This window comes from Sparus aurata, chromosome 5, assembly GCF_900880675.1.
Source record: "Sparus aurata chromosome 5, fSpaAur1.1, whole genome shotgun sequence".
Lineage (NCBI taxonomy): Eukaryota > Metazoa > Chordata > Actinopteri > Spariformes > Sparidae > Sparus > Sparus aurata.
This window is the reverse complement of record NC_044191.1, coordinates 7,711,500-7,727,082: the sequence shown is the minus strand read 5'-3', so window position 1 is coordinate 7,727,082 and position 15,583 is coordinate 7,711,500. Positions and strand designations below refer to the sequence as shown.

The window sequence follows — 15,583 nt, the reverse complement described above, 5'->3', positions numbered from 1 at the left end:
AGGTCTACGACTACGAGCTCTCACAAAACAAACAGAGAGATGTTTCTACCGTGTGAGACGGGGCCACACGTGGCCTCACTCGCTTGGCCTCTGCTCAGAGCTGGAACAAAGCTTACACTGAATATCGATGACTCACAGAACAAATGCTCCTGGAGAATGGTCAATGGTGATTCTGGGCTAAATAAATCAAACCGACTTGACTCGATTCGATTCCGCTTCACAAAGTCCTGATTGATTCAATTTCCAATTCCATTAGATTCAATTCAGAATGATTCTGTCTTTTAATTACGAAACCAATTTTGCATGGATATGAAAGGAATTCTGAGAGAAGTAATTTTACGAGGAAACCTTTAACATGGTTCATTATCAAAAATATGAATGTGTACATTAAAGCTGTCCTAAGCGTTTTAGATCCTGTTCATTTTACAGTTAGCTGGCCCCTCCCTCCTCTCTACGTCGCCACACTTGATATGATAGCTTTGTTTTTTTCAGCGCAGCTCTCTTTGCCTCTTTCTTTTCTTCACATGTTTTATCACTTGACCTTTTTGGTCGTATAAGCTGTCAGCAGGAGTGATGGAATGGAGTTCTCTGACCTGATTTGATAAAGTGGGCAGAGATACCAGAACATTTCTTTTCTCTTTTACTGCATGAGCAAGGGTGGAGTGACATGGGTTACTGACCAAAGTTATTTAACACTTATCTTAATCAGAATGGTTACAGCAGCTTGAGAGTTCAGTGGTTTTGGATGTACAATTTGCTTTAGATAAATTAATATGATATTGCTATGGTTTAAGCATCTTATTATTAAAAATGCTATAGTGAAAGAAGAAGAATGTAATTACAGCTGTATGCCTATGTATGTCAATAAAGTAAAATAAGAAAAAACTGTAAACTACAGTGCTGCCTTATTTGATGTCTAAAAAAATGAATTCCACCAGAGACAAAATTCAGAGCACAAATTTCATGAAATGAAAAAGGATCATTCCACTATCATCATCCTCACCCTCACATCTGCAGCTATTCTTAACTTACCTGCAAACGTCAGTGACACAGACTGAGAGGAGGTCCCAACTTCATTGGTTGCCAAACATGTGTAGTTCCCAGCATCCTCTGGGAGGGCCCCTCTTATGTTCAGAACTCCATATTGATTTAGACTCAACCTGTATAACGCAATCGACAGAATTCCCGTTTGTTGAATCTTTTTAGATTACATGTGCAGATGTAGGACAGCAATTCATCTCTGAACCTTTCGCTTCGCTACTCTCGGGTATCATGAGAGAAATATTTCTTTGAATATGTATTTTACACCGACATTTGAAGTAGCTGTGGTTTGGAAACAAGATTTTATATCAGGAGATGTAAATGTATGCTGCGATCCAAACACGATGTGGCAATCGCGCATGTAGTCAAATTGGAATGTAATGACTTTCTGAGACCTCTGTGCTGGAGGTGTTGAGTGGGCTGAGAGTTCCCTTACCTCGGCCGATTAGTGAGGAACATGTTTCCATGGCTCCAGAAGAGCTGGGGAGGGGGGGAGCCGGACGCAGAGCAGATGAGGCGGATCTCGTCCCCCCGGGAGAAAGCCTGGCTCTGGGGGTGAACTACCACAGAAGGAGCCTCTACAATTCAAACAGAGGCACAGTGCTGACAATGACTCAGGGCCTGTCATCGCTACATGATGCTATTTATGACTTCCAAGTTTAACAACAGTAAACTCCTGATGACGTGTGCTACAATGCAATTACTAGCAATCAATGTCTGACTCCATGACTAGGGGATCACGATGAGGAAAACGTAATCATTTATTTGTCTGTTTTTGAAATTCATTAGCAAATGCCCACAAAAGAAGCAACATGCATCAGTTCTGTCTGATGAAAAACACTTTCTGATGAGGGAGTGGCTCAATCTGACTGCGAGGAGGCTGAGCCAGTAATGGAAAACAGATGACGAGGGCCTGAGGGGAGCCATGAGGCCCCACTGTGTTAAGTGTTTAAGCATATGACGTGCAGCGTATCATGCTACCGTACCTGGGACGAGAAGCCACACGGTGATTCTGCTGTCTCCGTGGGCGTTAGTGGCCACACAGTGGTACGCCCCAGCATCCTGAGTCCGCACCCCACTGATCTGCAGGGATGAGTCCGAAAGCACCTTGACCCTCCCCGCACGGGCTCGGATAGTATGACCCGCTCGGCTCCAGGTCAAGTTATGCCGCATGGAGCCTTCAACCTGGCAGGAGAGCACCGCCACGCTTCCCACAGAGGAAGTCACGTTCACTGCCCGCTTCAGGACTGGAGGAGGCTCTGTTTCAGTGGAAACATCAAACTGCTGTTATCAGCGGTGAATAAACAGCGCAGAAAATGTTTCTGCTGGCATGCTTTGTATCATGTTGATGTCTTAGCCATGAATCAAAGATAGAAAAAAAAAAAATGTCTGGCACTTATTTCAAAGTCTCGCTGTGACTGTGATGTATGCAGGCAAAACATCTGCGGAGGTGTGTGTGTGTGTTTGCATTGTGTGTGTGTGACAAACCTCTCACAGTCAGCTCCGTTAAGGCACGTCCCTGCCCTGCGCTGCTCTGTGCTATGCACTCGTACAGGCCTTCATCCTCAGCTGATGCACGTGCAATCTCCCATGATGCAATGGCAGAATTCCTGATAGAAAGACACGCTCGGTCAGTTGGCTTGAGCATGACGATAGCACTGAGATCCTATTCTAGGATCACATTCAATTAGTATCTCTGGCACACACACACACTGGGAATAGTTTTCATCCCGAGTCAGCTTCACTTCATGAATGTAATTCAAAGCAGAGCATCAACACGGGGAAAGAATAGCCCCTTTGTTGATTTCTCTAGATGACACAATCGAATATGTAATGTTCACAAAATTGACTTTGTATACCAGTTTCCTGACGGATGAGCCAATAAAAGTCAAGAGTCTAATGCTTTACAGGCGTGGTAGGAGTAGTGAGTGACCTAATAAGTGTTTTTCACTGCAGTTAACGAGTACATGAAGTTGCAGCATCTGAGGAAGGCGACTCAATATTACAGAATGCTGAAAAGATAGAGGACAGACTCACTGAAAGGACCTCTCTTCTCCCAGTGTAATCCCATTTCTGGTAAATCTTAGCCTGTAGGGAATGTCACTCTCCACCGAGCAGCCAATCACAGCTGGCTGCATGTAGAAGCCCTTCACCACATCAGGCATGCTCACAACTGGGGGATCTACACAAGGGAGGAAACAAAAGTTAAAGGTCACCAGAGAGATTAATGAGGTGTGAGAGACACAGCAGAGTGGCTCTGGAGGAAGGGGGTTGTCTCGCCTGGAACGATGTTGGTGTAGGAGACACTGGACAGCCTTTGGAAGCGGTAGCCCTCCTCGTCTTTGCCTGTCACCTTGATGAAGAAGCTCTGGGAGGGGGCGCGGAACTCCGGGAGACTCCACAGTCCTTGTTGGCCGAGGTCAGAGGGCAGAGGGACGGGGATGGTGCGTAAGGAGCGACCCGAGCCGGACATGAGCTCCACGTGGCTCAGCTGCCCGGGAGGCTTCAGGCTCGTGCATTTCAGCAAAACATGGGCTGGAAGTCCTGAGAGACAAAGAAATATCGTCATGTTGTCATCGTCTGCACTTGTTCTTCCCTTCAAATAAGACTAAGGAGGTTAACAGAGCCAGGTTTAGCACCTTTTATTGGCCTCTCTCTGGTGTGGTTGAACTCCGAAACAGGTACACTGGAAAAGCCGGCTCGGAAGTCAAGATTGCTGACTCCTGTGACCCTCAGAGTATGGCGCCCACTGCAGCTCGTCTTTAGAAGGAAGTTAATAGTTTTAATCCAGCCCACTGTCATGAAGTAGTAGTAGTAACATATATGGTCACCGTGGCAGTACCTTCAGTGTCCAAGCCCCGGGTCTGGGGAACTTCAGATTGACGACACGAGCAGAGTTTGGAATGTTCAACAGCTCTTTAAGGCCCTGCTCTACACCAACTACACGGCCTAAGAAAAAAGCACAATAATGTCAACTTTTGGTAAATGTCATTTAAAATGTAAAATACATCTTCTCTTGTTTGGTGGCAAGAAAGAAAACAGTATTAATGTGTCTACCAAAGGGATCGCTGAGCTGGATTTGTGGTCCTGGTCCACTGAGTGACACAGTGACCTCTCGAAGGCTGGGGTCAAAGGGCACTTCCCACTTGTTCTCCTGGCCTCCATCATGGTTGGAGGACAGCAGGTGGACCTTCATGGCCTGGACCGTCTCCTCCACCCACTTCAAAACCTGGCAGGAGGAGAAAAAATAACATCACACGAACCGTAACAGAGCTACATGTCACGCCGGAGGTAACACACGCGTCAGTCGATGAGGCTAACTTAGAGAGATGACAAGAGCAGGAAGGGCACGATGTTGGCCTTTCCCTGAAAGTTCCAACCAACCTCTTCCCTACCCAAGGCTCAGGCTGGCCTTTGTCTCTGGACTATTCTTTCATTGCAAAACTATTCCTCAGAGGGACTTTGCCTAAACAAAGGAAAAGTGAAGCAGTTCTTCTGTCAAACTGATAACATGCAGTTTTCTGCACTCCCAAGCATGTATTCCCAGAGGAGTGTCTCTCAAAGTGGAAGTCTGTCAGGAAGAAGTCCCCCTCCTACAGCTTTCATGAATCATAAGACTTGTTCATCAGAATAGAAAGCGGTGGATGTGAGGTAGGGGGGTTACTTTGTTCTGGAAATACAGTAAAACTGTGTATTCCACAGATTCAACGTGATTAATAAGCAGGATCATACATGGCAGAAAAAGCTGGCTGATGTTGAATCAGTTAAGCTTACGAAGCCAGATGAGGTCAGACAGTGACACATTAGGACTGCAAGAGGCTCACTTCTTATATGAGTCATTCTGGTGCTCAGAGCAAAGATTACCTAATGTCTGACATAATGGTTGACAGTTTGATTGCATTTAATGGCATAAATGATCATCTCCGAGACAATGATGTCCCTCAGTGGCTCTCCACAGGAATATCCAACACTATAGAATTTCCGTTTTGACAGGTGCTTGACCTTCTAGGTATAATCATTATGATGGCTTTCAGTAACAGTTTCCCTTTTGTTTTCTCTAAAATGAAAACAGAAGCAGAAGAGCCCATTGATATTTCGCAGTCTCATTTCAGTGGTCTCAGCAGACACAATCTTCCTTCTTCCAAATGCTTAACAAGCAACTGCTGTCTAGTATTTGTTTTGACCTCATACGCAGAGACATTATGGCTGAGCTGCGTCTGTAATGAAACAAAGTGAAAACATTTTTTCAGCGGGCTCTTGGAGACGGAGCCAACGGCAACACATTTTAAGACATTTATGAAAACGAACAGAAAACTGAAACAAGGAGAGCCTTTGATAATTAAATTATCAGGCCTCCGCTTTTTGTCTATCAGGTCCACTGGGTGCTGACAGCAGCTGGTTCCTCTCCCCGTTTTACAACTGGAAACAGCTGTAATGTCTGCCACATGTGCAGCCATCACCAGCAGGGCAGGAAACTGCTAAGAGGTGACCTACATCTGCCTCAGGACAGTCTATTTCTTATGCAAGAGCGCAGAGATGAGTGGGCACGACTCTGCCCTCAGACCTCAGATAAAAGGATGTGGAGTGAAGAGACGGGACGACTTGCTGTCCGGGCCGCGGCGGGTCTGCAGGATCACGCTGGGTTGAGCAGCCACTCCCTGCCTCAACCTCTGGGAATGCTGAGGATCTTAAGTCCTGTGAAACCTCATCCGGCGTGTCTCAGTCGAGGGCTGTTACAGGAAGGACCCCCCTCTGCTATTCATAGAAGCATGACAGATGGGCCGGAGAAGAAGGGTTAGCTAAGGCTGGCGTGATGCTGTATTCCCCTTACTTGTTCAGGTACATTACCAGCAGAAGAAATACATGGCCGCACAGTGAATAATGCAGCAGTTCACCCAAAACTGAAACTAATTCCCACATGCTGCTGGAAAGTCAGGTGAAACTGTGCTTCACAGCAGCATTGCAGGTGTTCCTAAACAACTTAAGTAGCTAGGTGCACGCAAATGCTTAGCAGCGACAGAACAAACGTCTTTTCGAATCAATTTGAAATCTCCGAGCTTCGTAGACCTGGATTATGCAGGATGAACTGTACAAAAAGGATCTTATTTTTCAACAAAAAAGGTCCCCCTCTGTAGGAATCGAGCACTTTTAATGGACGTAACTTTGATGATTGGAGTTGCCGCAAGGAATTACCTTTCAGCCATTGCCAGCTGAGGCAATCTGCTGGACCGATTCCAAAACTTCTGGTAAAAATGAATCATGTACACACCAAAACATGTAAATATAAGAGAGAGCTTGTAAAACTAAGCAAATTTGCCGCTCAGACTCTTCCAGATGGAACTACCAGGGGCTAACACACTACTAGACTACTGGAACGATGGTGGTATTAGGGGCCAAGACTAGCTGGTTAGCATGCTAACTTCAGAAGACACCTCTGATGGGTAGATAATGACTGAATTTCCATTTTTGGGTGAACCGTTACTTTAAACACAACAGCTTGACTCCAGACCACATAGTGGGCAGGGGTCAGTTTAGTCCTTAACCAAGTTTAAACACCATGCCTTGAGACATGTGCAGGATGATGTCCCGCTACAAATCAAGGTTATGAGATGGAATCAGTCCCAGGTGGACCCCCTGCTTCTTCTCAGTGGGAGTCGACACACCTGACGAGGCTGTGCCTGTCACAATTGGCCTGTATTTGAGAGCAGCAGCTGCTACATAGATGGCGCCTTTGTTCAGTGCGCTCAGGAAGACAAGGATAAATGTTACCTGGCTTTCTGTTTACCAGCTTCTCAATTCACTGCTGCATCCACGTAATGAGGAAACCATAAGGGCAATGGTAAAAAATGACTCTTAAAGGCTCTTGCATTGAGTGTATGTGCAGCCTGTGAGGTACAAACTGGCCATATCCTTCGCTGCACGTGCTTCTTTCAAACCCTCTGCAAGCACACATCACAGCAGACATTATCTGGAAGCTAAGAAATCACAGCCCCAATTTTTGATCAGTGCTTCAGGCTGCCGATGAGTAAGGATGGCATCATTATCATGAGGAACGCAGATCACGGTCCAAGTCTGACAGCACATTAGCGGATCTTTCTTGTCCACGCTCTTGTTGGCTTATCCTCTTGTTGATCATAACCAGACCAAATTTAAAGAGTGTAAAGAGTGTGATATGTAGAGCTGACAATGAGCTGCTGTGTGAAGACTTGGAGCCAGCCTCACTGGGCAGCTGTGTTGGAAGGAGGGAGGCCATGACAGATCATATCCTGGGATTAGAGAGTAAAATAAGGGGTCTGTTTTCCCTCCCCTCCCCGCTCCCCGGACGCCACAAAAAAGATTTTGTATATTTGATTTGGGCACACTTTATTAAACTGCTATCAAGATGGGAATATTTTGGTAAGAGTAACACTAGTTCTGAGCTTTTTTAGGATTAAAGGATTTGCATTAATTTGGAAAAAAAGTTTGCCACCCAAGAGCTACAATCACACAGGTCTAAAAACCACTGACATTCATTAATTCAGCACGGATCCAAGAAAAAGACATGCAATTTACTTGTAACAGTACGCCGAGAACATGCCAGTGTACTTTAGGCTACTTTAACACAAAGCCATGTTGGGTAGAGGTGCGAGGGCCAGAGTGAATTAGGAATCCTGTTCACTTAATACTGCAACACAAAATGACATTCAAACACTCCTTAAACAGCTGGCAGGATTATGGAGTGATAATTAACCCAGCTGCCCCACACACAGACATTGTATGTTTAGCTACATGCAAGCATGACTTGACAGGAAACAGACCCGCACACACACACAAACACATGTGAGTTCAGAGGTTCAGTGGGCCACCAGTTGGCCCCCGCTCAGCGCTGCCCAGCCATCTCCTGTGCTGACACGCAGGATACCAGTGTCTCTTCCAGAGGAAACTCTGGCTTCTTTTACGTCTGCCTGGGAAGTGAGCCCTGCTGTCTTTGGCTTCTGAGACTGGGCTTCTGTTACATGCTGCTTCCGATATTAAAGAGTCACTCACCCGTATCATATGACCAGGAAGTTTAATATCAGCTTCGGAACCATTTGATTACTCGAAATGAAATCACTATTATTACATCAGTGGGTCAAATGGGGTGTGTTTCCCTCCTACCCCTGCTGTTCTCCATTATTAGGTGACGTATAACCCTTTTGATATCTGTATACTCAACAAGGAATTAAAGGTGTAGGTGGCCAGAATTTGAAGGTACTGTAGCTCCAAACTATAGGGGCAGCATATCACCAGATTAAACAAAAACCGCTGCTCTTTCGCCAATTACATCTGTTTGTTGTGGAGCTAGTGGCCTCATTAGCTGGCTGGAGTATTCCTGGACTGCGACCTCAGGTCGCTGGGAGAGTCAACACAGGCATTGGGGCTCAGCTCAACCTGGCTGGGACTGAACACAGCCTTTAAGACCAACGGAGGTCATGTGTAGGACATGGGATGCAGTATGGAAGTGATTTACAATGTCTCCAATCCAGACTACGATAACAAGACACATCAGGTGGAGACAGGAGAGATATTAAGCAACAGGGGAGAGAGAGTCTGGCATCTAGGTTATTATTTAGTAAATGTTGAGCGTGAATTAAGCTTTTCTCAAGAGTTAATGAAGCTATTAAGTGGTTAAGTATGTAGATGGTGTACGGTGTGTATTTTTCTGATTAGTAAGGAAAACAGGTTAAACTAGAATGGCACTCAGTAGAGCGCATACCTCCGCCATGGCCCAACAACAGTGCCCATTAATTCAATCAAACCTAATCCAACATCAAACGTGATAGCCCTGTATCACTGTAAATTTCAAACCACCCACTACTGCTTCAGCATCAAACTGTACTCAAGTCACATCCTTTGGACAGTCATGGAAAATCCAACCCGAGTCCTTCACAAAGAAATCCCCAGTCCAACAGCACTAAACAAGGTATAATCATCCACAGCCTGATATAGGCAATCAAGAGAGATGGGGAAGTTCTCATTTTTCACATCATGTTGCCATCTGCTGACATATGGCCAGTAAAAAGTGATTAATACGTGTACATTGCTACAAATTGTTCCATAGAGCCCCTTCAAGAAAAAAGTCCTATTGTGCAGTGTAAAAAAAAAATGGGAAAAAGTTTCTGGATCACTCCCTATATCTGGATTTGCAACAAAAGTTAATGGGGTCGGCGCGCAGGTGGTCGAGTGGTTAGAGCGCATGCCATAAATGCAGCCGACCCGGTTCGATTCCGGCCGGAGGTCCTTTGCTGCATGTCACATCCCCCTCTCTCTCCCATATTTCCTATCTGTCTACTGCATAATAAAAGCGTCTAAGCCAAAAAATCTTAAATCTTAGATTATGTAGCAAACTCGCCACTTGCACTCATCTCCCAGCTGAAACTAAGGGGGCTATCGGCCAATCACCTCTTGTGGCACAAAGCGGTGTTACAAGATTGGATGGACCAGGGCAAGCTGGTTAGCATGCTGACTTCAGTGGGCATCTCTGCAACACGGCACATAGATGTTTTTGACATCACATCATTCCATGTTTTTAACTTAAACATTTCTCTTTCAGTGTCTATGAACGGGTTTAACAAGGGTTTGGTCATTGCAGTGCCATGTGCTCTGCAGCGCTCTCACCTCGTTGACCTGCTGCTTGTCCAGGTGAAAGATCTGTCCAGACGAGGTGGCAGCGATCTCCTCATAAGCCCTGTAGCCCGGCTGAGAGCGGTCCCCACAGTCCCCGGTCAACACAAATACCACCTGGGAACGAAGGGGGCAGGAGAGTTAAGAGGATTACTACCGTTCACTGTTTGCTTTCCACAGACTTGCTTTCAGTTGGCTCCAAAGTGACGCTAATGCTCATTGTCATGCTTCACGCCAAGGCTGAGAAAGGGTAACTTTGAAGAAACTTTCCCTAGCTCAGCTGAGCATCGGGGAACTTCATTGGAATGTAGATCTTTCCCAGCATGCCTCTCTATCTCTTTTGTTACAGCATGTGATAAATGCAAAGACACTCAAACCTCTGTGGATCAGGTATTCAAAGCTTTAAGTATGTTTCAAGAATGCAATCCAGGCACCCCAAATGTAAGAAAATGTGTCAAACTAAAAAGGAAATACTGAAAAAAAAGTTTATGATCGTGGCTTAATCGTTTAAAAAGGCAACATGTTTCGACCACTACATCTTTGTCAGGGCTCTCAGAACTAATGGTCGAAACATGCTGCAGTTATTTCTTATTTAAGCACTATAATTCGAAGTGCCTGGATGGCCTTCAACCAGACTTCTCTTTGCCTAGCAATAAAACATTATTGGTAAAACCAAACTAATAAAATGCTTGCATTATTGTTGTTTGTACCATGAGGGAGGAATCTCAATCATATGTCCGCTCGCTGACATTGAAATTATTCAAATTCCAACCCTGGACTGATTCAGTATGGATGTCTGAGGTCCTCACAACCCTGTCCAGTTTCTAGGCCTGTACCTGTGACTGACGGAGCTGCACCAGCTGCAGAACATCTCTTTTCAGGCGGTAGTCTTTGGCTCTGGCATCAGTGAAGACGTAGATAAAGGATCCAGGCAGAGAAACCTCCAAGGCCTTCTTTATGGCTCCGATACTCATCTCAGGACAGTCGCCCCCACCCTGTGTGACAGAATCTCACATGATCAACTACTTCTGGAAAAAAACTCTAAATATCATATTTGAACCTTCCTTCAACTTGATTTCACATTTAGAAACAACTCACAGAGTGCAGCTTTTGCACACTTTAAGATCGAAAGGTGTGCAGGAGAAGGCTGAGGGCCCACATTTAAAACTGTAAGCAAAACTAAGCAAACTCTTGAAAGAAGAAATAAGATAATATTCCCATTATCTAATAATACATCAATTTCTAACTATTGTTGCTTTAGGATACATTTTTTATTTTTTATACATCCAAATCTCACTGTAGCTGCTCAGCTAAAAGTGTTAGCGCGTACCCTGTCTGAAGGTGGTGCAAGAGCTCAGCCATGAGTTGAGGGTTTAAATAACTTCCTCCTCAAATCAATCTGGCATCTCAGGGCTTACAGAAACTTAGATCACTCTCGACGAGCTGCAAGGAGCCCTTTTATAACTCTTTTTAGGGGAATGCTGCAACGCTGTTTTGCCCTAAAGCTCCAGAACTGTTTTGTGGACGACAACACTTTTTTGTTTTTAGTTGGACTTTTCCTTTAAGCAATGGTAGTTCACCCAGCAGCACTCGATTAAGTGTGGAACAACACAAGTCTGACCCAGTCTGACAGGATAATAACTTCATGTGTTCTGGTGCCCACCTGGACAAACAGCTCCTGCAGATCCTGTTGGAACTTCTTGGGGTCGGTGGTGATGGACACGGGGCCGATATCTGCGAGGGGAGAGTACATGATGGATATCTTCAAAGAAACCACACAGAGGCTTTTGGACTGAACAAAATCAAATCAAGTGAGCTTAATCAGAGATGTGGTGTATGCCTACAAATATTCATCCCAACTGAATAAGTGCTGAGGTCTAACTTGTCTGGATTTTTCTTCAAAAACGCAACAAAATAACTCTAAGAACAAAGGGTTTAGTTGTCCCCTCTCAGCAGTTCAGCGTCTGTAAACAGAGGAGAAAAAAAAGCATCTGCAGCATCAAAACTCCTTCTAAGCCACAGCATAATTTATCAGGACCAGCGTGATGCCCTGTAGCTTTTGTGCACGACATGAATATCAATCACACGCAGCACACAACACAAGAGGGGCTGGTGCACTGAGAAAAAACAGTGCTCGGGTTTTATTTTACACAAATCTTTGCAATCTGGCCAAAGTTCAGACGACGGCAGAATAATCATTTTCCGCAGCTGTAGTCAGCATTTTTTTTTGCCGGGCGACTTCCTCTGGTTCTCAAGCAGCAACATGATGGATAAGAGCCTGTCAGGGCCTGACACGTACTTGGACGCCTTCTGGGGCCAATCGATGGAACAGTAAACATTAACCGATACACAGAGAACACATTGTTTTTGCTATAGAACACTGTTGTCCATAAACACAAGCCTTTCATCATAATTACTGCAGAAAAGACCCTCATCAGGTAGGGTGGAGCCTCGTGATTTCTGTGTGTCTGTGCTTGTCATTCCAACTGTCAAATACCATTTTCAAGCGTCATCGTCAGGCTAATGATACACAGCTTGCAGACGTGTGTCAAGCTGATGATATTTCTAACTCATCCTCAATCTATTTTCCAACAGTGGAGGCTTTCAAGTCCTCGTCTCCCCCTCTGGAGTGACTGTAAAACACTGACAGCGCTGTCACGCCTCTTTGTCAGCCGCCGCGGCTTCTTTGCAGTCTTGGAAGTTTACAAGGTCCCCCAAGGGCAAGGCACATTAAACACAGACAGAATGTGTGGTGTTAGTGAAGCCCACCAACCACACCCCCACCACCCTGGCTGGCTAAACTGGGGGCTAGGAGGGTTTTCCGGAGGCTTGGATGCAGGAGAGGGAGGGGTGAGGAGGGGGGTGATTGGGGTAATTACACACAAGCAGACAGCATATGCTTCTCATCAGTGCTCAAACACCCTCCCCCATTAGAGCACTCTTATTTTCAAGCTTTCCCGTGTAGAAGGACAGATGCAGGGGGGGTTAAAGAGGGCTTACCTGTCCCACAGACCCCTCGCAATGTAAACCTTGCATATTCCTTGTCTGGCGTCTCGGAACAGTTTGCTCCATGTAAGTGGACTTACTCTGCTTAACTTACTACATGTGCTACAGTTTCTGAGATGAGCTGTAGTTTGATGTTTCTGTCATCTCTTAGAGTAAAACTCAATTTACGGAGCTCTGATGACAGCTCCAGGAAACTATCAAATCAGGGGGAATGTAACCTGGAAATGCTGATCTTATATTTATACAAAGAGGAGGCTAACGTGTTGCCGGGATCTGGATGGACCCGGCAGGACAATCTAACAGTTTTGGCATATTTTCCTTTTTATTCAGCGTTGTTAAGAGTACCCAAACATCATACTTTGACAAAAGTAAAGATATCAAACTAAAGTATTACCTTGGTAAAAGTGAAAGTAACCAATAATGAAACTACATGATTAAAAGTCTTTTAAGTTAAATCAAATTTACTTAAGTATCAAAAGTATAATTAAAAGCAGTAATGGAATGTAACTAAGTACATTTACTCGAGTACTGTACTTCAGCTAAAAGTTACTTTACTTGAGTATTTCCTGCTACTTTATACTTCCAGTTCACTGTGTTTTGGAGGCAAATAGCATACTGTTTACGCCACTATACTTATTTATCAACTTAGTTACTAGTTACTTTACAGATTACATGCTGGATCAGAGTAGTAGCGTATTTTCAAATGGATTCATTTCATCATCAATCGAATTATAAAACACTGATTCTGATCACCAGAAAAACGCTGAATATCAGATCCGATGCTGAGTCAACCCATAGTCTGCAGTATATACATACATGTAAATATATGGATCTTCTGCTTTTACTGGTGCTTTTGATACTAAAGTACTCTTAATATCAGATACTTTAGGCCTTTCACTCAAGCACGCCTTCATATGAGTGATATTTTAACTTGATATCTTCACTTTCACCCCAGTATGACTTTTAGGAACTTTTTTGAGTAAAGGTCAGTTATAAATATATTTCTATAAGTATATACCTCCTACAGGTTGACTGATGATCAGCCTGGCAAATCACTAGATCCGATTCCATATTAAGCACCTATTCGTTTCTAGGATTCCATGTTTGTTTGTTTCTTTTTTTCTCTGACTGCAAATATAATAAATTCATTTTAAAATGTGCTGCTTTGGCTCTGGTGAAGCATGTGATCTACAAGTTACTAAAGCTATAGAGCAACATTTATCTTAAAGATGCCAGATTGGAAGTTACACAGTAGCAGCAAACTGAAATACCCCAGCAAAGTTCTTCTTATGGACATTCAACTTAGGTACAGTACTTGAGTGAATGTACTCAGTTACATTCCATCACTGATCTTAATTAGCCCATGTGCATTAATTCACAAAGGATTCAGGACGACCACATTCACAGGAAATGGACCGCCTGTGTCTAGGTGTTTATGAAAGAACAAAGTGTGTACCTGGGTCATGGAAGGGGACCAGGACAAAGTTTTTAATGGGTCTGGTCCTCCGGTTCAGGGTCTTCTCCAGGATCCGCGAGGCGCCCTCTATCACCTGTTTCAGATCGTCGTACATGGAGCCGGTAACATCGAACACAAAGGCCAGAGTCGAGGCGCTGTCACCGGATCCATCCTCCTCCTCAGCCCGGGGGACTGCCAAGAGCCTGTGCGCGCTGACACAGAGCGCCAGGATGAGACACTTTAATAAGACGCCGCTCATTTTATTCTAGATTTACTGCATCTGTCTGCTGGAATGAAGCGAATCACATAAAAAAAAAAAAAAAAAAAGAAAGAAAAAAAAAAGTTAAATAAAGTTTTGAAAAGTTTAGCTCTCAAAGCAGTTAACAGTCTGGGACTGCTTCCAGTCGGTAGAAAAGATATTTGGAACAATGCGGCTCAGCTGAAACACATCAAAATCCAGAGTAAAAGACTTCCACTGGAGTACATCCGTGCGTAAAGTTTGGAGGAGCGTGCGGACTGGCTCTGTGTTGGAGAGCCCCTGGAGAGCTGGTGCTCTGACGCTTCAAACGGGGGCGGAGATGGGTATTAAAAGGTTCCCGAGACCCAACCTGATTTTTTTTGTGTGAGTGTGTGTGTGTGTGTGTATGTGTGTTTGCATGCGCGCGCGCGCGTGTACCTCGACCCCACTGTTACTTCCCGGCTTTAACCCTATCCAACATTCCCCCCTCTACCATTCGATTTTCTCCGTAATCGACGTGGGCCCCAAGAGACGTGGCCTCTTAACAGCTTTACGCACATTACCAGCGGAGTCTGGAGTCTGTATTATGGACATGCCGAGAACATTGTCTCAGTAACAGCCTCGTTTTTATAAATAGGCATAGTTTATATTCAGCTGACACCAATCTAATTTTATACATAGCCCACCCTGAGAAATATCCCCTTGGCATATGAATGGATAGAATGGCTTGACATGCCAAACACAAATGTCACTGTCCCTTTTAACTGTGTTGCTGATCTAGATAGAAATGTCGATGAGTAAATATTATTGTCATTGTTATAGAGTGTCCAAGGAGATCCGACTACAATGGTAAGTCAGCCCTGATATTCTGTTAATGATTCAGCATCTTCCCCATAAGAAGGTGGTGGGAGCCCAGATTCTTCCTGCTCTTTCCTTTCAAAATCAACTTATCCTTCACTGCACTTACTTACAGAAGCTACCTTTGAAACCTCAGTATAATACAAAGAGAATCAAACGCGTACCCAGACAGCCCTGGACCCTGAACTCCTCTTCACTCTTCCTCAGGTGTCCTTGATGAGAAGAAAGCTGACAGCAGGTCTGAGCAGCAGCTTCTACACAAAAAGCCGCTGAGCCCCCTTATTAAGCCACCCATCAATGACAAGGATTCACACCTTTATGCAGTCCATGATTCATTATAC

The 15,583-nt window shown here is 44.6% G+C and overlaps 1 protein-coding gene across 1 annotated transcript in view; it reads right to left on the bottom strand.

Moving 5' to 3' along the window:
- Positions 1 to 14,427, bottom strand: part of hmcn2 (hemicentin 2) — a 60,776-nt gene extending 46,349 nt beyond the window's left edge. Inside the window, 13 exon segments of the mRNA XM_030417322.1 lie at positions 1,033 to 1,160; positions 1,478 to 1,619; positions 2,028 to 2,300; positions 2,530 to 2,651; positions 3,079 to 3,223; positions 3,322 to 3,585; positions 3,681 to 3,801; positions 3,884 to 3,990; positions 4,099 to 4,270; positions 9,679 to 9,801; positions 10,521 to 10,679; positions 11,348 to 11,418; positions 14,147 to 14,427. Of these exon segments, the coding sequence (XP_030273182.1) occupies positions 1,033 to 1,160; positions 1,478 to 1,619; positions 2,028 to 2,300; positions 2,530 to 2,651; positions 3,079 to 3,223; positions 3,322 to 3,585; positions 3,681 to 3,801; positions 3,884 to 3,990; positions 4,099 to 4,270; positions 9,679 to 9,801; positions 10,521 to 10,679; positions 11,348 to 11,418; positions 14,147 to 14,405 (2,086 nt within the window). The 5' untranslated portion in view covers positions 14,406 to 14,427.
- Positions 14,428 to 15,583: the final 1,156 nt, after the last annotated feature.